Source organism: Trematomus bernacchii, unplaced genomic scaffold, assembly GCF_902827165.1.
Source record: "Trematomus bernacchii unplaced genomic scaffold, fTreBer1.1, whole genome shotgun sequence".
Classification (NCBI taxonomy): Eukaryota; Metazoa; Chordata; class Actinopteri; order Perciformes; family Nototheniidae; genus Trematomus; species Trematomus bernacchii.
The window spans coordinates 7172922-7194442 of NW_022987513.1; the positions used below are offsets into that span (position 1 = coordinate 7172922).

The 21521-nt window shown below is 39.5% G+C and overlaps 2 protein-coding genes across 2 annotated transcripts; one reads left to right on the forward strand and one right to left on the reverse strand.

Moving 5' to 3' along the window:
• The first annotated feature begins 4283 nt into the window (after positions 1–4283).
• rps6kb1a (ribosomal protein S6 kinase b, polypeptide 1a) lies at positions 4284–14277 on the forward strand. Its single transcript, XM_034153342.1, has 15 exons — positions 4284–4657; positions 5635–5678; positions 5890–6010; positions 6431–6499; positions 7526–7673; positions 7852–7909; positions 9089–9189; positions 9306–9396; positions 9518–9608; positions 9734–9841; positions 9922–9984; positions 10118–10195; positions 10282–10389; positions 10859–10971; positions 11590–14277. The coding sequence occupies exons 1-15, from the start codon at positions 4586–4588 to the stop codon at positions 11828–11830; spliced, it is 1506 nt and encodes a 501-aa protein (XP_034009233.1). The 5' UTR covers positions 4284–4585; the 3' UTR covers positions 11831–14277.
• A 289-nt stretch (positions 14278–14566) lies between these two features.
• Positions 14567–20703, reverse strand: rnft1 (ring finger protein, transmembrane 1). The gene is made up of 9 exons (XM_034153343.1): positions 20517–20703; positions 19451–19905; positions 18702–18778; positions 18503–18603; positions 18141–18294; positions 16821–16979; positions 16678–16743; positions 16491–16592; positions 14567–15580 (listed from the first exon to the last, which is right to left on the reverse strand). Exons 1-9 carry the CDS (start codon positions 20540–20542, stop codon positions 15446–15448), a joined length of 1275 nt encoding a protein of 424 aa, XP_034009234.1. The 5' UTR covers positions 20543–20703; the 3' UTR covers positions 14567–15445.
• Between the last annotated feature and the right edge of the window lie 818 nt (positions 20704–21521).

Consider the following 21521-nt stretch of genomic DNA (forward strand, 5'->3'; position numbering starts at 1 on the left):
ATCTGTGATTATATCTGTGTCTATCATTTACACCCACAGACATTCATCCTTTCAATACCTAAAATGGACTCTGCAGACATATATGTCCCATTATTCTTTTTGTTATCTTTCCGGAAGTCCTCAATTAAATAGATACATCAGTTGACTCTTTCCTAATCCAATCAAATTCGAGTATCTTGAGGGAAATTACGTTTTTTGAAGGAAATCCACCCTTTACGACTATTATGCAAGAGTCAATGGTACGGAAGCCCATTGCTGCCAGAACATTTTGGAAAAATGAAATAAATAAATAAATGCATAGTGAGTAAATGTTTCTGGCTCATCATTAATATTTTAGTTTTTTTCCAATTAATTTTAATCATGACTCACATTTTAGTTTGAGCCTTTCCTTTTGTCTGTCGGACCTATTATCAGCAGACATTTAATAATAATAATAATAATAATAATAATAGCTTGGATTTGTAAAGCGCATTTCATGGGACCCAAGGTCGCTTTACAAAGAAAACAGGAGTAAAAACAGACAGACAAAACAACAAATAAATTAGAAGCACTCAGAAATCCCTGCAAACCTAGACACCATCTTTAAAATAACTTTGTAAGCTCATTCCGTAATTCCAAACACCAGTAACTTTGATTTTAACTCAAAAAGATATACATTGATATGTATGGTTATGCAACAGAACTTCAGTTCCAGTTACCCCATTGTTCGGTAGTTTGTTGGTTTAGACATTGAAGTTAAAATCGCCATAATCCAGTACAGCTGACATAATGTTTATGCGATGGCTGAGCTTTCCACAAGTATATATATTATTCAGGGGTGACAGGGACTAACTTATGCTAAGATATATGGCTTTTAAAACGTACTTTGCTTAATCATCTATTGCGATAATTTGTGTCAATGACAGACTGCTGTACAGTTTAAAAAAGAACACCTGCCATTTCAAAAGTTTTGTAGCATTTACAGGGCATCATACAAACAGATATGACACTGTTCTGTACTTTTTGTCCCCACAAAGAACATCGGCATTATGTATGTTTGTGTCCTGTGGTCAACACCAGGCGCATGCATTAAAAAAAAACACAAAGAAAAAATAAAGATGATAGCTTTCACCCATTATTTAAATGAATGACCTTCCATATTGACAAAGTCCAAACATAAGAGCACAGCGCAGCGAGTTGAAATGCAAAGTGATGTTGAATGATCACAATAGCGACCTCAAGTCATCACACAGACCCACAACAGAGCTCTCTAACAGTGAGTCTGTTCTTTTGTCAACATAAACAGAGCTAAACAAAACAGAGAACACACACAGAAAACCTATTTTCTTACCCGCTGCAGCTGGTTTTGATCACAGGGCAATAAAGGAAAACAAACTATCAGATGGAATTGAGGCAGCGTTCAAAGTAACGCTGCCCTGCAGGGAGGGAGGTTTCAGGCAGACCTCCACAATATTACATTACATAACATTACATTTTATGTAGTTGACGCTTTTATCCAAAGATACTTACAATACAGGTAAGAGCAATTAACCATAGATACAAACTCAGAACAGCAAGAAACATGCAGGTACATTCACTTCATCGTAAGTGCCAGTGCATTAGCTTCAAATAGGCTAAACCTTGGAAGTGCTACTAATTGTGTTTATTATTTTTTTTATTATCACTTTTACTGAATTACGGTGGAGATCCAATAGGGTTAAAGAGTTTTTTAAGAACATTCTAATCAAGTGATGCTGCGGCTCGGACACCCTGCTGACTGCTTTTACAACAGCTCTATAAAAGGGAAGCAGGAGGTGGGATCTTGAAGATTAAACTGATTTAAAACGCACTAATGTTTTAATGTTTACCCCATTATCATTATGAGTAATCATAACCTTGAAACAACTGACCTAAAGAGAGGAACAGTTTCCCTCACATCATTGTAAAAATCCAACTAATTCTGTGATATTTAAAATATAAATACGTATTGCTGCCCTGCAACACCAAGTCATCTACTGTGTCTTTTCTGTACTGAATTAACTTTAAAGTCTATCCCTTCACTCAAAAATATGTTTATACCTCACTTTGATATTTTAACTTGACTTGTGCACAGGAGTGTATGTGCAGAGTGTGACACAGCTTTTGAAATATTCTTCCAGAAACTTTCCCCGAGAAACTTCCCCCTTTCTAGATTAGATAAAAGTATACTTCATCTAGAAAGGGGAATGTTTCATGTTGCTCACTTTAAACATGGAGAAGGGTTTTGTGACATCACAAGTTGTAAGCCAATCGTGGATGTGCAATTTAGTGTGTGATGTGGAAAACTGAAACCTTCAGACTCATTATGTTGAATACATGTCGGAGAAGTTTGCACATTTAAAGTTTACAAAAAATACCTTCATACTAAGGGAAAGGACTACAGTTAAGGAGGAAACATGTTGGGTTCAGCAGTTTAACTTTATGGTTTTGTATTCAAAGGAACGGATGTTTTTAACTAGTTAATTTTTGTATGTTTCCTACAACATCAACAACAAATATATATATGAATGTTTTTAAGTAGATGAAAAGGGATCAAATTGTGACTGATATTACATTTGTTGTTGGGAGTCAGCTGGGGTGAATTAACCTGAATAAGCATACTTTTTTATAATAAAATGTTTTTTAAAGTACTCTGTTCCCTCTGTTAAAAATGGCAATTGAATATTTTTAAAAGTATATAAGCATCTAAATGCCAACACATTAAAAGAAAAATGGTTATACAATATGAAAGCAAATTGCATTACTAGGCTTAAACAATCTATTTCTGATGTGTACCTCCGTTTTGCCCCAAAAAACATATTGGCTAATAAAAAATAACATAATTCATGTTTGGACGTTGAGAACAAATATTTAAAGGTTATAAAATAAAAGAATGATTCAACCTTATCGCACTTTGATATTTCTCTCAAAGGAACAAAAAGAGAAATTGATGAGGGAGCACATGAGGATTGGAAATACCCATTCTGCATCAAGATGAAAAAAGTGAAGCTATCAGCAGATATAGTACAAAAAAAAAAGTTCCACTCCCTGGAGGGGATTTCCTTTTCCTCGCTGCCCCCTACTGGTGAGTAAAGGCTGTCGTAGACAGACCCTGCAGTGAACTACAGATTGGCCGGGACACACAACACCGTGACACTTAACCTCTGACAGTGTAAAGCCAAATATAATTTCATTTTTATTACAGCCGTTTTGACCTGTCACAGTTGGGAAAGCACAGGTACAAACATAAATGATGGTTATATTCATGTGTCCCAAGAAGCTCGCATGTGAGTGAGCCAGCATGTGTAATAGCAAGATCATGACACAGACAGGGAAAACATTGCATCAATCGTTCATGTTGTTATTTATATGTGTACTTTTCCTACTGTGACATGTCAAGATGACCTTTGTGAAGAAGGCCTGTTGTGCATCCTCTCAGCAGCCAATAAATTCAGCTGCATCTTAGATAAGTTCTAAAACATCTGTTCAAACCAATGAGATATGAAGAGTTTTGTATAATCTTCTCAACATTTTTCATTGTAACAAAAAAATACCATAATTAAAATATTTGCTGGTTTTCCTGCTTTGTATGTCAGTGATCACCGCTCTGTGTCAGAAATATAGACACAACAATAAGGATTTAACCAAATGAACACACTACAGAATAAATAAATGTTGTATACACAATTTGCCAGTGTGTGTACCTACATTTCTGACAGTCATTTAGTAACATGTTGCATAATCTGTGCTTTATTTATAAAGTCTTGTTATCCACAGTTGATCATTGTGACACCAGATTTCAGATTAGCTGTGCAATTCCTCATTCCAACACTGAACTGGAGAAACTGGTTGTTGACACACCATTTTAGTCCAGGTGAATTAAAACCTGCGACTAACAATCATTTATCATTTATTCTGTTAAAAATGTAATTGCCAATGTCAAAAAATCAATTGGGGATTTAATAACAACAGTAGCACGTTTCGACAACTGAAATCAGATTATGAGTAGTTTATTAATAACTTTAAATGATTCCTCTATTAAAGGATTTAGGAACCACATATGGAGCTCCATGTTTGTGTGTACAAAATGTAGTTTATGACATGAAACTCATCTGGTACAAGTTTGACTTGCTCTGAAAACAACAGAGTTTATTTTCTGAGTGAGGAAAGGTCGTTTTAGTTTTTTTATTAAAGGGCAGCTGATTTACATAATAATAATAATAATAATTAATTACATTTTTATTAGAGCGCTTTTCCAAGTGCTCAAATTGATTTACATTACATATTACAAATATTAGACATATGCTTATATGCTTTTGAATCATTTTAAGATCAAATGTCCCTTCTTTAGAAATTGCAAGTTGTCAATTCTCCACTCATGTTTTAGGTCTCCAAGCCACCCTGAGCCGTAAATCCCGGTGGCCGACACTAGAGGCTTTATCTGCCGCTGGGTCCTAGTCTTGTTTTGGTTAGCTGGATGTTAGCCCATGCTTTCTGCTCTAGCCGGTTGTAACTGTGATGGCTCTCCCATGAGGCGGGGGACCGGGACTGTGTTTTTGGATTAAACGTCAAAGGAAGTACCGCGGCCATGGCAGGGGTTTTCGACATCGATTTGGATCAACCGGATGAGAACGTCTCTGACGACGAACTTGAGGACGGGGTGAGTTTACGTTAACGTTCAGGCTAACACCGCCGCCGCCGTTAGCTAGTTAGCTAGCAGCTACAAGGCCTGCGATGCTAAAGCCAGGGATCCGTTATCGGACATGTCCTCATTCACCCCTTTCCCGCGGAATCTGGCTGCTCCATCAAAAAGTCACTACAATGTATTTAAATCTATTAACATTACATTTTCTAAAAATGATAGCTGAGCAAAGTTCAGCTTTTATAACAGTCAACCACATCCCCGAATAAGTAACGTTAAATATGTTGACGGCGGAGAAGTTGGTGTGTCTCGGATTATGGTCACCGCACATAACGTGAACGCAGTGAAACTACCAACCATGTTCGCAATGAGTTGTCAGGAAAAAATAGCCAATAACGCCAGGAAATGTCCATAACCAAAGCCAAATAGAAGCGAATCATACATTGGCTAAAGTTATAAGTTACATTTCCTCGGGCTTAGCTAATTACATGTCCGACAATGGAGTTAGTGGTTTTACTATCATCTGCATCGGCATTCGTTGGTTGTAAGGATGTACAGTAGCATAATGGGCTGTTGATTAGTTAGTAGCATGAATTACACATGTTCAGTTTGTAAACTTCTTTGACACAGTTTATACGTATGAGTAGTGAATTCATGAACTCACTGCAACAACAATCTGAAATCATACTAATGCTAGCGGAACTGTAGTTTACATGAGTACACTGTTAGATTTACCACTTAACGCTAAGTCACTAGTTAGCCTAATTGGGCATTCGTTTATTAGCTATTGGTTCCAACATGGGGGTATTTTAATAAGGTTGTTATTTAAGGAGAAATGCGTGACTATTTAGCCAGCCTAGTAACAACCTATTAACTTAATCCGCATTAACCTAAATATTCGGCTAAATATTCGGCTTTGAAATAAACTCACTTCATTAAAAACCTGTGTATAACTTCTTGTATTTGACATTACATGTCCGGTCTCTTGTTTTCAGGGCCAGCTCAGTGAATACATGGACCAGTGCAGTGGCTTTGAATTGTAAGTACTACAAGTAAAAGTGCGTACCATGTAATTTGGCTGACTGGAAATGATCCTCAGGAGTTTTGAATACATGTTAGTGCTTAGATAGCAACTTTTTCTGGTAGATACTATTGTGGATCAGTGTTGTTTACTGTGTGTCTCACTGAAATAATGTTGAGTAAATGTTTCAAAATGTGACCCCCTCTTCTTTTTTTCTTTGTTTTGCCAGTAACATGGATGACTGTGAGAAGTTTGAAATTTCAGAGAACAACGTAAACAAGGGAACAGAGCAGATCAGGCCTGAGTGCTTTGAGCTGTTAAAAGTTTTGGGAAAGGGTGGCTATGGAAAGGTAAGGCATCTTATTTCCTGGCATGACAAGTACAAACTTAACACTAAATGTTCCTCTTACAATGTAACATGACTCTAATCATGGAAGGGTTACTTGGGGTAATAATTGCACATAATCTTTCAAGAAAATGTCTGGTCTATGATGCCAATATTTATTTCTAGATTATCTTTTGGATTTTGAAAAGTCTTAAACATTGAATTTAGTATATTTGAAAAAGCTTTAGAAGGTATGGAAAAGTAGTGAATTGTTCAGGCAGGAGGGTGCTCAATCTTTTTTTATACAGTTTTTAAAGTTTCTTCTTCCATTTTCTGTGGCTTATCTGGAAAAAAGTGCTATAATCAACAATTGTAGGCAAAATGTATACTTCTCGTTTCCCATCATATGTTCCTTCATACTCAAGTGCAATGTACATTTTTACAGGTGTTTCAGGTTCGGAAGGTATCGGGTGCCACCTCCGGAAAGATATTTGCCATGAAAGTTTTGAAGAAGGTGAGAATATGTTTGTTTCAGCTTTGGCTGAAGGGTTCAATTGTATATAATTGTTTATGAGGGTTTACACAGCTATGCTCATTTGCACTAATTAAAGCTGCGACTAACTGCCCTATAGTGTACATACAGAATAATGAGGTGTAGTACGAGAGGAATAGCATCTGCATTATCTAATCCATAAACTCAATACTCTATTGACTCCCAGGCACAATGCAATTTCAAAGGAATAGTTTTACATTTTTGAATTGGGGTAGGATGAGGTACTTATCCATAGTTGGTTTATAATCTACAGAAGATGATGGTCTGCAGGCTCCAAGTTAGAAGCTAAGTAGTGTACTGCTGTGGATGGGGGCAGTAGTAAACGTTTTTTTGCCACCAAAATATTTATCAAAGATGTTTACCCTATATTTAAAATATTTTACCCACTTTACCTTGCTGTCAGACAGCCCTTTGCAATGGGTAACTGAAGCTGTTTTCCATGCTCCATTGAGTGAAATCAGAAGAACATGAGAGTTGATGGTCTACCTCATCTCTATTGGTTTGTTTATTTGGGTTATTGTGTGACTTTGTTTAGTTTGGATTCTCCAAAGTCACACAATAACATGGACTATGGAGAAATACCTCATACAACCCTACTTCAAAGAATACAAACTATGCCTTTAACTGTGTTTTACGTAGACTGTATGTCACTGTGTTTCTTTTCTGGTGACATACTGGTGCATTCAGCTGTAAAGCCAGAAGCTAAGGGCAGATGCATTTTCCCGTCTGCTGCTTCTGTTCACCTCGGCCTCCTCTCTGCAGCTGACAGAGCCGGTGCCAGACTCTGTCCATATTCCCTGAAGCCTGGGGTTTCTGCTAAAGACTGTGTTTATTGGCTAAATGAGACTTGACTGTAGCTACCTACCTGGTGTCCTGGTTTTTTGCTCGAACTCTGCACCTGATGTTGAAGCTTTGGCAATAGCTAATGGGGCTAAAGATTTTACCTGAATAGTTTCTCATATCCTGTACTTTGCTGTCCCCTACCAGGCAATGATTGTGCGTAATGCAAAGGACACGGCGCACACTAAAGCTGAGAGGAACATTCTGGAGGAGGTGAAGCACCCGTTCATTGTGGACCTCATCTATGCCTTCCAGACGGGGGGAAAGCTCTACCTTATCCTGGAGTATCTGAGCGGTGAGCAGAGTGACACCATATCCAACACACGGCTGCCTACACTTTGTCATACAATTGTCATAAATATATTCCATCTTTTTATAAGTTTGGAAATCTGAGTGTGTGCCAGGCATTGGATGGGTGTTTTTTTTCCTATAAAGTGCAAATGTGTGTCTGACTTTGTATGTGTTGACTGCAGGAGGGGAGCTGTTTATGCAGCTGGAAAGAGAGGGCATCTTCATGGAAGACACAGCATGGTGAGTTATTTTGTCTGTCACTAGTACAGACATAAATTACAGCAGCCTTCTTTTTTTCTTTGACTCAGCATCTCTGGTGGTCAAAGAGAGTTTACCCCGAGAAAATTAAAGCATGATTGAGTTCTTTTTAAAGTGTCCTTTTTCAGGATGTTATGTCTAAACCTGTCATATCAAAATCTATCGGAATCTTTTCATCCTCTTTCCATTCACGTCCTGTGTTTGTATCAATATTTTAAAGGCAACCCACATTATTTACAATATTAAACCATTTCAAAATGGCAAGAGTACGGACATCCTTACAAACACCCAGTGTGCTATCTATCTCTTAAGCCCCTTTCCCACCGGACTCAAAGCCACTAACCACTAACACCCACTAACATCTGGCTTTTGTCACTAGTGGGAAATGTCGCAAACAGCTTCTATTCCCAGGACAAATGACTTTGTAGTAGTCACAGTTTTATCAGCTTTAAGGTGAAACACTCATTGTTGCCACTTCGAGTTGCGATAATATTATGCTCATTGAACTTGAACAGGATTCATTATGTTCATTATCAGGTTCATATTTGTATTTTGATAAATAGTGATGTCATGTTTTCTCGGAGGAAAAACAAAGGAGTCTAATGGAGGCGTTTCAGGCAGGGGGGAGAGTGTGGGAGAGAAACTCCTTCTGGAGGGAACTTCTGGGTTTTAGCCTTTGCAGACTATTAACATGCACAAAAACCTATTTAACAGTAAGCTTTCACTGTTAAAAAAAACATGCATGTACGCAGTGACTTTTACGGAACAAGTTATGTCCGATATGCCAGTTGATGTCTGACATGATCAGTGTGATCTGTGGTGTCTGGCTGATTCACAGTTGCAATACACTTATTTTAAGGAGATTTGTAGTGGAAAGCATGGAGTTTGTTAGGGAGTGTGAAGGTCACTTGGAGTCGGGACAAAACACCTGCAGTATCTGCTGTTGTGTATAAACACCGCCTGTAGATGGAACTGGTGATTACATGAACCAAGCTGCTGAACAAATAAGGGTGTGTGATATTCCTATACATTGAGAATAACACTTTAACTGCAGATCAGTGTGGAGTATTCAGACCATTTCCAAATATACATAGTCAGTGGTCATAGTAAAGGACATTTGAATAACCTGTTTTCAATAAATAAAAAAAATTGTATTTACAGTTTCTACCTGGCTGAGATCTCCATGGCGATGGGTCACTTGCACCAGAAAGGCATCATCTACAGAGACCTGAAGCCTGAGAACATCATGCTCAACAACAACGGTACACAAGGATCACTCACAACAAATTAGAAAAACTTGCTCCTAGATAAATGTCCTTCCCACTTAGGAATATTTTCTCCAATATCTCCATCTTACGTTTGCTCTGTTTCCTTGTAGGACACGTGAAGTTGACAGACTTTGGTCTATGCAAAGAGTCCATCCATGACGGGACAGTCACCCACACCTTCTGCGGCACTATTGAGTACATGTATGTCACACAGTCATCATGCTGATTCTGTAGATTAATGTCCGCAGACCGATGTACATTTAGTCATATTTCCTCATTCCTACAGTGTAGTGAATGTGTTCATTCTCTTCTCCGTCCTCAGGGCTCCAGAGATCCTGATGAGGAGCGGACACAACCGAGCAGTGGACTGGTGGAGTTTAGGCGCTCTTATGTATGACATGCTGACGGGAGCAGTAAGTGCACACTGATCCATCCCATAGCATCACTGCTGAAGAAATGCACACTCAAAGGTTCATTAAGTCAAGAAGCATTGGCTACTTATGCTTACTGTTGTTTCTGTCCTGCTACTTTCTCACAGCCTCCATTCACTGGTGAAAACCGAAAGAAGACGATTGACAAAATCTTAAAATGCAAGCTCAGCCTTCCACCTTACCTCACACAAGAAGCCAGGGACCTCCTGAAAAAGGTGAGCAACATAAACTGGCTTATTCTTCTCCGTTTTTAACATTTTGGAGTAGCAGATAAATAAGTCTCTTTCTCCTTCAGCTGCTAAAACGAAATGCCTCGTTGCGACTTGGGGCTGGACAGGGAGATGCTGCTGAAGTCCAGGTAAATACATCCTTTGAAAGTAAAGTTTGAATTGTATGCATGAAGGTTGTTAACACCGACGATATGATTAATCTGTTAACCTTGTCCTAATCATGAAGTATAACATCTCTGCTGCTTACATTGTATTTCCAAGGCCCACCCATTCTTCCGGCAAATAAACTGGGACGATCTTCTCGCTCGCAAAGTAGAGCCTCCATTCAAACCCTACCTGGTAAGGATTTTTTTCAATGCATCAACATCCTCAGTGACATGATCACTACCCATGCGATCGATTTACTGACCTGCTTCTTTTGGCAGCAATCGGCGGATGATGTCAGCCAGTTTGACTCCAAGTTCACCAGCCAGACTCCGGTGGACAGCCCCGACGACTCCACGCTCAGCGAGAGCGCAAACCAAGCCTTCCTGGTGAGTGCCTACTGTCGTAGCTCTCAGCAAACTGCAACTCTTTCTGTGTTTCTGTCTGTGTTTGCAGAGTTTCATTTAATAACAAATCGTGTATTGAATAATCCCTAATGAAAACATCATTTTGGATTGAGCATCTGAAGACGGAGGGTGTTTAATAGAACATTGGGTTTTACCCTTGCCCCTTACTATTTCTGTTTTGTCAGCAAACAATCATAAAAACAGAACTCTGGACGTTGTTTATTATTTTCTTTCCAACAGTTATGTGTTACGAGAATCTGCTGATGCATGCCATCTGGTGAAGTCCTGTTAGCTTTCCTGGAAGCTTAACTCACTCTTCCACCACATTGCATGATACGGTTTACTCAGCGTTTCATTGCTCGTCATAAGCTGTGGGTTGTTTTTTTGGAAAGATGTTCTTTGAAGAGGTGGACTCAGACCTCTCTGTTTTTGTCCCCCACCCCCTCCCCAGGGTTTCACGTACGTAGCTCCATCTGTGCTGGAACATGTCAAAGAGAAGTTCTCTTTCGAGCCAAAGGTGCGCTCGCCAAGGAAGTTCCCAGGAAGCCCCCGGACACCTGTGAGGTAACGGCATTTTAAAAAAAAATCTTTCTGGTTCCATTGAGTCTGTATTTTCAGACTTTACCAGCAGAAATTCTTTCTCACATTGATTACTCATTTTCTGACTTTGTAAACGTAGCCAGCTTTATCCAAATAGAGCCCTCATTAGACGGTTAAATAACAATTCCTTTCCAAATACGCAGCAGTAAACAGTTTGTCCATAAGTAGGGATCGGTTTATTATATCTTCAGTTGAACTTTATTTAATGGGGTTTGTTTAGAGAAGAAAACCTACTTAGGGATGCGTTAGGATTTTATCAATACTACTACACTTGTCTAAACAGCTATTTAATATATGAAAAAAAGAGAATAACAACTAAATGTTTGGCCTCTTTTCTAGGTATGATTTCAAACGTGTATTCCACAAACTCTTTTACAAAATATCTTTGAATTTTGATTACAAATGATAATTCACTACAGTATTATGAATCATATTGCAAATGCAGTATCACTTAAAAATAATCCCGTTAGTTCTTTTTTTTCTTAATCGTGCAGCCCTAACACAGATGGCTTGACCTCTAACCTTACATATAAGAGCTGCTGCACCACAGACCATGATTTCTCACGTCTTCCTCTTCCACAGTCCGTTGAAGTTTGTGGGAGGGGACTGCTGGCCCCGGGGCCCCCCGCTGAGCGGCCGCCCTGTGGAGCAGCCCATGGAGGAGTCGGCAGCGGAGCAGATGGACACGTGCGGCGGTGGCTCCTCCGAGGTGTCTGCGCCGCTTCCCATCAGGCAGCCTTCAGGCCTCAACGCAGGGCCGTACAAAAAGCAGACCTACCCCATGAACTCCAAACGGCCCGAACACCTACGGATGAACCTATGACGCACGGCTGTCCTACGGACTTCCTCTTCCCTTTTGTTGATTTGTTCAAAGAGACTTGTAGAATTTCTTTTTTTAATTGACTGACACTGTCTGTGCTGATCACCAGCTCTTCCACTAGCGCCTTCCTGTCCTCCTGCCTCCGCCTGACGCAGATCATCTACAGTTGAAGATGAGTGGTCAGTCGGGGAAGTTGTGTGAGAGTTGGCTGGGTAATGCCTGCTGATGAGTGCTGAGGGGGCGTTATCATATGATTTACTGGTGCTCTTTTATCCTTAAGTCTGGACAAAGTTACTTTTAGTGTTAACGACTCATTGTCTCCAGAGAATTTAGTAAGAAGGGGCTTTTTTTCTCCCTTAATAGGCCAGGCTTTCTTTCTTTTTTTAGCAGTCATCACTTGCAGGTTACACTATCTGTAGGTAGAGTAATCTTCAGATACCGATTCCTCACTGAACACACTATTCCTTTTGTTTGAGGAAAACAATCAAAATGCCTTTTGCTCTGGAACATGTGGTCAGGAGTAGGCGGAGCACGTATAACAGAAAAGCAGCTATAAAAAGTCGAGTGAAATGTCAGCTGGAAACATCACTTCCACCCCAATCAATACCAAATGCTGGCGCTGCTTTAGTCCTCTGACTGGAAAGCTTTCCGCTGAGGCCTGACCAGAAGCACTGTTCAGTTTCTGTTGTTTTGAATGTTAACAAACTCTAAATGCCTTTCTGCATTAATGTCCTGCCCTTAGCTCGAATGACGCCTGCAGCATTATGTTTTCATTTATCTATTCCGTCAGTTGGACCCAGAAATAGGCGAAGGCAAACTGATATCACCGAGTTTTATCGATTCAGGCAGTCTTCATGTTCATGTGCTCCGGGTGTTAAATGTTTGCTTTCTGTTAGGGCTGTACCGAATAGTACGAAGCATCGAAACGTAGCCATTCAAATGAAAAAGCAACATTCAGTGCTGCATTTCTTTTGTATTTTTTATTCCATTCATCCTGTTTAAAAACACATAAAGATTAGACTAAATTCATGTTATTAGTATTGTACCATTGGTAGATGCCAGTTGTGGCTGCGTCCGATGTATTTTGACTGATCTAAACATTCCAAATAACTACACAAGTCAAAATGTATTGCAATATCTATAAAACATGTTGTCTAACAGAGTCATACATTGCATTTATATAACTACAATAACACATTGATTTCTGCCCAAACACTATTATACTGGATTACTTTAAAGGGTCATATTATGTAATTGCATTCGCTTGACACTCGTCTGTCGAAAAAATAGCTTCCTATCAAAATGCTTTTATTTTAAGTTCAACAACATTCGGTACAGCCCTATTCTTTGGTGGTAGGGGGATTAACTCTGATTTAGGGAGCAGACCATCTATTAAACCCTGAGGTGTAATATCTGCTAGAGTAGAGTTTCTTGCTGTTCAAAGCTTCTCTGCAGATTCCCTAGAGGAAAATGTAGTGGATGAACACTGGCTTCAGTCTTTGAATGGCTCCCTGTGTTATCCAAATACTTTAGAGATTGACCAAAAGCACTGTTACAATGAACCAAATTGTTTTGAAATGAGAACATCAAAGCTCAAACACTCATATTGGATCAGATTTCTTTCCATGTTGATGCTCACAAAAGCAGTTTATTGTGTATTTGTATGCGAGTGTGTAACCTAGCTGAAGCTAGCATAGATCCAGTTTCTAGATTGGGTCAGTCGGTGTCTATTGGTTTTTCTTCTTTTACCATTCCTTTTGTTTCAGACCAGTCACTCCACTTTTAACTCTACTAACTTCCTTTTACTTGTGATATTTATTTTTAAGTGCCATTTTGTTTCCACTGCATTGTTCACACTATGCAAACTATGTATTTATTATGTAGTAGTATTTTAGATAAGGCAGCAGATTGCGTGATAATTGATTTGGCATTTTGTCAGAGATTTGACTTCTGGCTTTATACTTTACCCATAAGCATGTAAAGTATGATTTTATTTCCACAGAACATGCTGAAAGCTGTTTTATTTTCATTCCAAAATATAGGACGGTGACCTATTCCTATAAGTATTTATTGTATAATAGGGGGGGGGGACACAATGTCTTAAAACCTTCCTGCTGAAAACTTGAACTTTTTATTTTTGCAGTGCTTAAAGCAAGAAAAACACTGATGTTCATCTGAGTGGGATCGTTTCTGTGTGCGAGTAGATTGTATGAAAGAGTTTGGGAAATGAACAAGGATACACTGCTTCTGTGCAGGTATACCTGAGTGTCCTCCACACAGATGATGTAACGGCTTACTTCAGGTGGGAAACACACATTTTGAATAAAATCACCAGTGGGAATTAAATAACATGATGTTGCTTGTTCTTCTCTAGATCTGCCCCTTCACATGGGGATTGATAAGTTGCAATATGTACATGAAGTCAAATAAAATAAATAGTCTGAGCCGTGGCAAGGTAGGTTTGTGTGCATGTTAATGGTCTGCAAAAGCTAAAATCCCAAAGTTCCTTCCAGAGCGAGTTTCTCTCCCACACACTGCTAGAACTTAGTACATAGTAACTTCACTACGTAACACACGCTTCCATTGGCTAGCGCTCCAACACATTGTATGTGATAAGGGGTGGGACATCTCTAAGCAGTTGACCAATCAGAGCAGAGTAGACAATCATGCACTAATTGACAATTGCTTTAAAGCGACAGCAAATGTTTAGTCTTTTTGCAACATAAGACAAGTCAAACATTTAAATTGTAGATCTTTATTCAGAATCATCTAAATGGATAAAATAACAACACAGTGAAATGATTTTTGTACATAATAAAATAGATGTTTCTCCCAGTCTTTGGTTTTTACAAAAACGAGGCTCTGTAGCCTCTATAGAAAAATAGTTTGTAAATAAATCTCAGTTGCATCCTTTTTTTATCATTTGTGGAAAAAATAATCACCAAACGCTGAAAGCAAAAGGCAAACTGTTTATCCATCACGTAAAGAAATGTTTAAGCCTGCCATGTATGTTTTCAGTGCTTTTCAGGATGCAGGATGACAGAGGTCACTCTCGGACCATGTGATGGACCGGGCTTCCTCAAAGCCTTCACAGTGCCGTAGGAGCTCAGAGATAAAGCAGAATTCAGCAGGCCCTCCTGAGCTGTTACAAATAACACGTCTGCCACAAATTGAGAAACAGTGTCCCATGTGTTGCATGTTTGTTCAAACGCGTTGTTGAGGAAAAAAGATCTTTAAAATACTTTATATATTTTTCTCTGTCGTATTTACAAGTAGAAGAAACTGTCAAAGTAGAATAATTTCCTGCTACAATAGGAACGATTATATTGAGATTTAAGGTGAATAAAAGCAACACAACACAAAAGGAAACAACTTAAAATACAAAATAAATCACTTAAGGGCATGACAATAATCAGCTCTGTCGTCTGTGAGATTGAGGAATAGGGAGGAATGGTGAATAAATCAGACACATAATAACTGTCGGTGCAACTGGTGGCCCTTAGCCGGTTAAAGAAACAGTGTGTTAACTTCACTGGATAGAGGGGTATGAAGAAAAAAAAAATCACATTATAAATGCAAGCCCAACACCCTAGACCCCCCCCACTTATACCTTATTACTTAATAAATCTGCAGGTGTGGAGATGTGGCTCCGTCCCTCCACTTGTAGACCTTCTCAGTGATGACGGTGCGGCACAGAGGGCAGCTCTTCTCCCGGTTGAACCACAGCGCGATGCAGTCATCACAGAAGATGTGCTGCACACAGAAACACACGTCAGCACGTCCTGCACTCATTATGCATGACTAAAGGCCACAGCTGGTTCAGGAACACAGGATGGGATTAGAATCATTTCAAAAGAACAACATGGGTCCTTATTAGTGGTAATCACTTAAGAATGTCATTAAATCTGAGCATTTTGATTCCCTTGCATCATTTTAAAGCACGGCTGGATGAAATGTTATTGGATACCTGTCACTGTAAATAGGTTGCTAATGTATACCCCTGTAATTATGTTGTGATGTCCTTTTTGTTTTCTGTTGTTTTTATGTGTAACTAATGTACCGCAGGTCTCCCTTGAAAAAGTGATCGTTGATCTCAATGGGATTTTTTAACCTGGTTAAATAAAGGCTACAAACAATGTAATCACAATTATAATGTCATTAATCATGATTTTTTTTCTTTCATCTGGAAGCTTTTTAAAACAGACTTTTCTGTTCTACACACAGGGTGGGGGGGGGGGGGGGGGGATATCTCCACCGTCATTGTGTTAACTTTGTTTGCCATGTAACCACAAAATCTGTGCTGGAATTACAGGAGGAAGTTTGAGTCAATTAACTTTATTTTTTTAGAAGTGTTTAGGTGTCCAGATTAATATCGAGGGTTCAAATTGACAGCCTTAGTTATTATTAAAATGACCAATGTATGATATAAGTTTATATATTTGCTCATTGATTATACATTTGTGATCTAACGCACATGAATTCCACAACTGCAGTAAAGTTTAAAAAAGTGAAGTAATAATAACATGAATAAAGACAAAGGATATACAGTATGTGACAGATGCCTAAAAGATATATATCTGTCTGTTTAAGCAGTAAAAGCTCATCAATAACTCAAATGTAACATTTTACAAGTATAATGCCAGATCCTGAGCAGTGGTATTACCTGACAGAGCAGCACCCGGGGGTCCCGGTACTCGCCCTGACAGATGGGACACACGTCTCCGGCCTCGCTGCACTGACTCCTAGTGGCTGCTGTGCCTGTATGCTGAGACACAAAAACCCAACACCTCAACACAGCTGGTTACTCAATGTGACCTTTTCATATTTAACTAAGAGGATTCCCCACTGACCTCGCCATTTAGAAAGACCCTCACAGTTTTCAGTATGGACGTCGACTGTCCGTACAATCCTAAAAGCTAAAGTAGGGAGAAAAATTACTTTCAGTTCATTAATAATAAAAACAAGTATATCTGGTTAGTTTGACGGATCACACCTTCATTATGAGGTAGAGCAAAGCCAGCAGGACTCCCAGTGTGAGGCCGGGGGTGCCGTCCACCTCCTGGTAGGTGACCAGGTAGCGGAACCACAGCGGGACAGGAGCCGTGGCCTGGTGGGCCTGACCCAACTCCTCGCTCAGCATCACCCACCGGCCCTGCAGACGCACACACGCTGAATAAGAACTTCTGAACAAGAGCCGCCATGTACAACATCTGCAACATCTGCAACATCTGCGGGGCCACCGCTTGGTGTATACTATTATGCCTGCAATGGATGAGCTGATCAAATTCTACATTGCAATCAGATTCAGCATTAAGGAAATACTGCTGATTTCTGCCCAGACTAATAATTGTATTATAAGCTAACAGACTTGGAAGATACATTATTGTGAGGCAGTAGCTTTTGTCAATCAGGAACTGCAACTCAATTGAGACATCAATGTTTTATATTGGGGCAGCTCCTTACTAATGTGTATATGGATTCCCTGTTAGGTGTCCGTGGTGTGATTTGGTTCCTTAAAAAAACATCACTAAATTCCACAAGTTATTTATCTTGCAAATGTACGAATTGTATGACTGAAATTTGTGACTTAATTCTCCGAGTTTTCTTCTCGCAATATCCCTTGTTTCCATTACTTATTATTATTTATTTTTTAACTGCATTGAGTTTAACAAGCCCTCATAGCCAAGACATAACATTTGAGTGGTATCTTTTTTAAATTAACCAACAATCCAACGGGCAATTCCAGAAAATATATTCCTCCCTGATTAAAAGGGGAGTGGCTAAACGAGCCACACCTGAGAGTTGGAGGAAGCCAATCAAGATGACGACTCACACCTGTGAGGTTAGGAGGAAGGGCATCTCACTCAACTGCAGAAAGACAACAGGAATGGAAGTCTGACCCAGCTAATGAACCCAGTTTTCTTGTGACCTTTTCTGATCATCCGGGCTTTCTTTTGACCATCACTGAACCCAGGAGCTGGTGGGGTAAAACAACTCCTCTCCAACACCACCTGTGATCTTCCCTGGCCTTCTTGGACCCTCAGCTAAGTTTTCTCTTCCTCCTTACACAATTTAAACTGTTTTGTGATTTATTGATTCGAATTTTGGTTCAAATACAGACATTTTACGATGATAACAAATGGATTATTAGTTTATTTGTGTACCTTCCATAGCTAGGTCACCGGGCTATCCCTCCATCTGTTTATTTAAATTACCTTTTTTATTTTTGACAGAGAAATGTATTAAATATTCTTCCATCAGGCGCTCACATTTAGTGATAATACTTTAGGGATAAAACCTTCGCTGCACTCACCTGGGTTTTATAGTTCACCAGTGAGGACGGCATCAGCAGGATAAGGCACTTAATCCCCATAAAGAGAAACTTTATTATGAAGTTGGTGATGCCGACGGTCCACAGAACCTCCCAGAAACCCAGTGGCTCGATGGTGGGGCTGAGGAAGATGAGGCTGGAGGGAGGAGGACATTCAGGTCAAATCCTTTCAGTTCAATGCACACACTTTTATTACTCCAACTTTGGCATGTTAAGTTTTTATTACGCATAATTGTTGTGTACCGTAATGTGCGGTCCATTTTACATGACTCATTTCCATTTTATACAAATCCAATGGACAATAAAGCAATCTGAGTATTTTGAAGTGATGCATTCACTCTTACCAATAGTGGAGTGTCTCACTGAAAAAGGTGTAGTAAAGCAGGAGGGTGGAGGAGGTCAGGAACACTAGCAGCCATACACACTGCAGCTTGGAGTGGCGATCCTGAGGGAACACACAGACAGAAAACACATGGTTATGGATGTATTGACAAAGAAATGTATAAGGAATAAAAAAAATATGTTTTTCTGTTCTGAACTTACCTGAAGAAATACTTGAGTTTGAATGTTTTTATTCACATATAGAAAAGTTGTGAAGAGGCCAACCCCAACTGCTAGCCCTGTGAAATGGAGAACATAGTTTAATATGTTGTGTTGTGCTAACAGTTGCAATAATGGCTTACAGTTTGTGATATTATTTAATATAACTTTTTGTCATGTTTGCTAAAAACTGCCACTATATCCAGACAGTAGTGCCAGAGATGGATAAACTCTGGAAAATATCATGTTTCTCTGCATCTGCCCAGTGTTTCTAATGGCAACTTCGCCCGAATGATAACAAACATTCAGAGCTGAGGTGTCAATCAGTCTAATCAAACTGACAATCTAGGCAGCGCTGATATCAAGTTTTTATGACCGTTTTGCCTATTAGGCTGTAAAATGAGGCCGTCATGTTGAGAGCCAAATTCAAGCGCCACCTCTCTGCTCCAAACCTCCTCTTTTCATAGCTAAACCGTAACATTTTGAAGCGAGAAATAGGCAATAAAGTAAGAGCATCTGGATTCATATTTGATTAGTGCTGCCTAGTTTGACAGTTCACAGGAAACTCCTTGGATATTATTGGTTGTTTCCCTTTGGCATAGTGGAATCTTTCAAATAGCATGTGGGAGAGGGAGGAACAGGATGTCATTTTGCACTTCAACTGTCTAATATAATATTTCCAGGATATAGTGAATCTGACAAAGTTATTTAAAAAAAAAAAGTAACCAACAGTAGCCTTAACTCGAACTCACCAAGAGCATGTTGGACGACCAGTTTAGCACAAATGATGACGAGAAAAGGAAGACTCTTTTGAAGCCAGCGGAAGAGACACCGGAGCTCAGAAAAGGAGGAACTGGGTTCTCCTGAGTCCAGATCAGAGTCCGGCGGTTCCAGCTCGGCCTCTGGATTGGAGTGGTGCGGCCCCCGGTTGTGTGAGTGCGGCTGAGAGTGTGTGTGGCTGTGGGAGTTGACTCTGGACCTCCTGGATGACGCGCCTCCACCGCTCTCCCCCGGCTTGCTGGTCATATTTACCCGCACCTCGTTGCTCTCAGGGCTGGCAGCAGCCGCCCCGGGGGCTGGAGGCCTGGTGGGCTCTGGCTGCAGGTTCAGGGATAAACCATTTCCTTCATGAGCGCCCCGCTCACTTGAATTAGGCTGCATTACAGCAGGGGAATACCTCAGTTGCAGTGCTCTTCTGGAATCAGGCCTAACACATAAATTAAAAAAATAACTTTTATAGCAACAGTCACAATGTGTGGCATTAACTGAGATCAACTTTTATAATACTTCACAAGTTCCACAGTTGTCAGTTAATCTAAGTAGATATTACTGTTTAGCATAATGATTTTCTGCAAGCTCCTGCATTTATCTTTGAACAGAGGGCTCTCTGATCAAAAACGACTTTTATAGACTAGGTTAAAGTGTAAATAAGTTAAGTTTGTGATGATAGGAATAGGGTTAAATTGTGGAAGTAGTACCAATTAACATGTATTGTGTAATTTCTAAAAGCTGACACACCAAAACAAGAAGACGTCAGTATGTTGTGTAAGTGGTAATCATCAAGTTAGCAAGAGTTTAGTTGCTAACTTACATTGACTAGCAGTCAGTGTTGCATTGAACGTCTCCCCAGGGCTATAAGTTAAATGTTTTTGAAAGCTGAGTAACGTCAGCAGAACTATACATTATTAATTCACAGACAATCAAACCAAAAGTAGTGACAGACAGATAAATAAGACAGCTGACCGTATCCTGCTGTGCCGTTAGCATTAGCAGCTAACAGATGTTTCCATCAGGCTATTGTTAAAAGCTTCAGCTCACCTGTCATTCTGATCCCGGAGTTTCATAGTAAGCTATTGGTCTCCATTTAATATAAAGTCCAAGTCGCCAAACGAAACGAAAGCAAAATAAACCAAAAGGAAAACTAAGCTGTAATCGTTCAGGCTAAGCCATACGCTGCTCGTTCAGACCATGGTTGGTTCAGACATATTATTGACGCTGTTTACGACAGCCGACGTCGCAAACTTCTTCTGCTGAAGTTTTTGCGGCGTGTCGGATGTAGAATGCTGCAATGCCGCCACCTACTGGAACATGGTTCAACTACCCTCAACAAGTTAAAATCAGTATGGAAATTAACATAATTTAAACATACATGACCAGTGGTACTAATACCACACAGTACAACTATTCAATTTCAAGTAAAAGTACTGCATCAAGAATGGTACTTAAGTCAAAATATGTTTGCACTTTACCTCAGCCACATCATAGACTCTATGCATTACATTACACACAAGTACAACATTATTTTGTATTACAGCTGATTTGTATTCCATATGCTATTCCATTACAATGTACATACTGTTATATTTTACTATATATTTTTTTATATTTTCTAGTTCTCTTCCTGTGTTTTTAATTCTTGTTTTCATGCACCACGACACCAAGTCAAATTCCTCGTACGTGTAAACCTACCTGGCAATAAACCTGTTTCTGATTATGATTAAGTATAATTAGTACTTTTACTACTAAAGTATTAGGACTAAGAGTACTTATTGGAGAAAAAACTCTAAAAATATTCAAACATTTAAGGTAATGTGCGTGCTGACTCACAGTAAAGGCTGTCACGCACTCGATAGTATTTTAATAAGTTGAACCTGTGCTAACCCTGCAATGACATGTTCAAATGGCTACTGTCAAAAAGGCCACTATATAAATGTTTTATCTCAAAATAAGACACTTATCATTCACTGAAGGAGTTTCCATGACTTGGGCCCCAGATATTCAGTTCTTGGTCACATACAGGATTCATCTGTGAAGGAACATCTA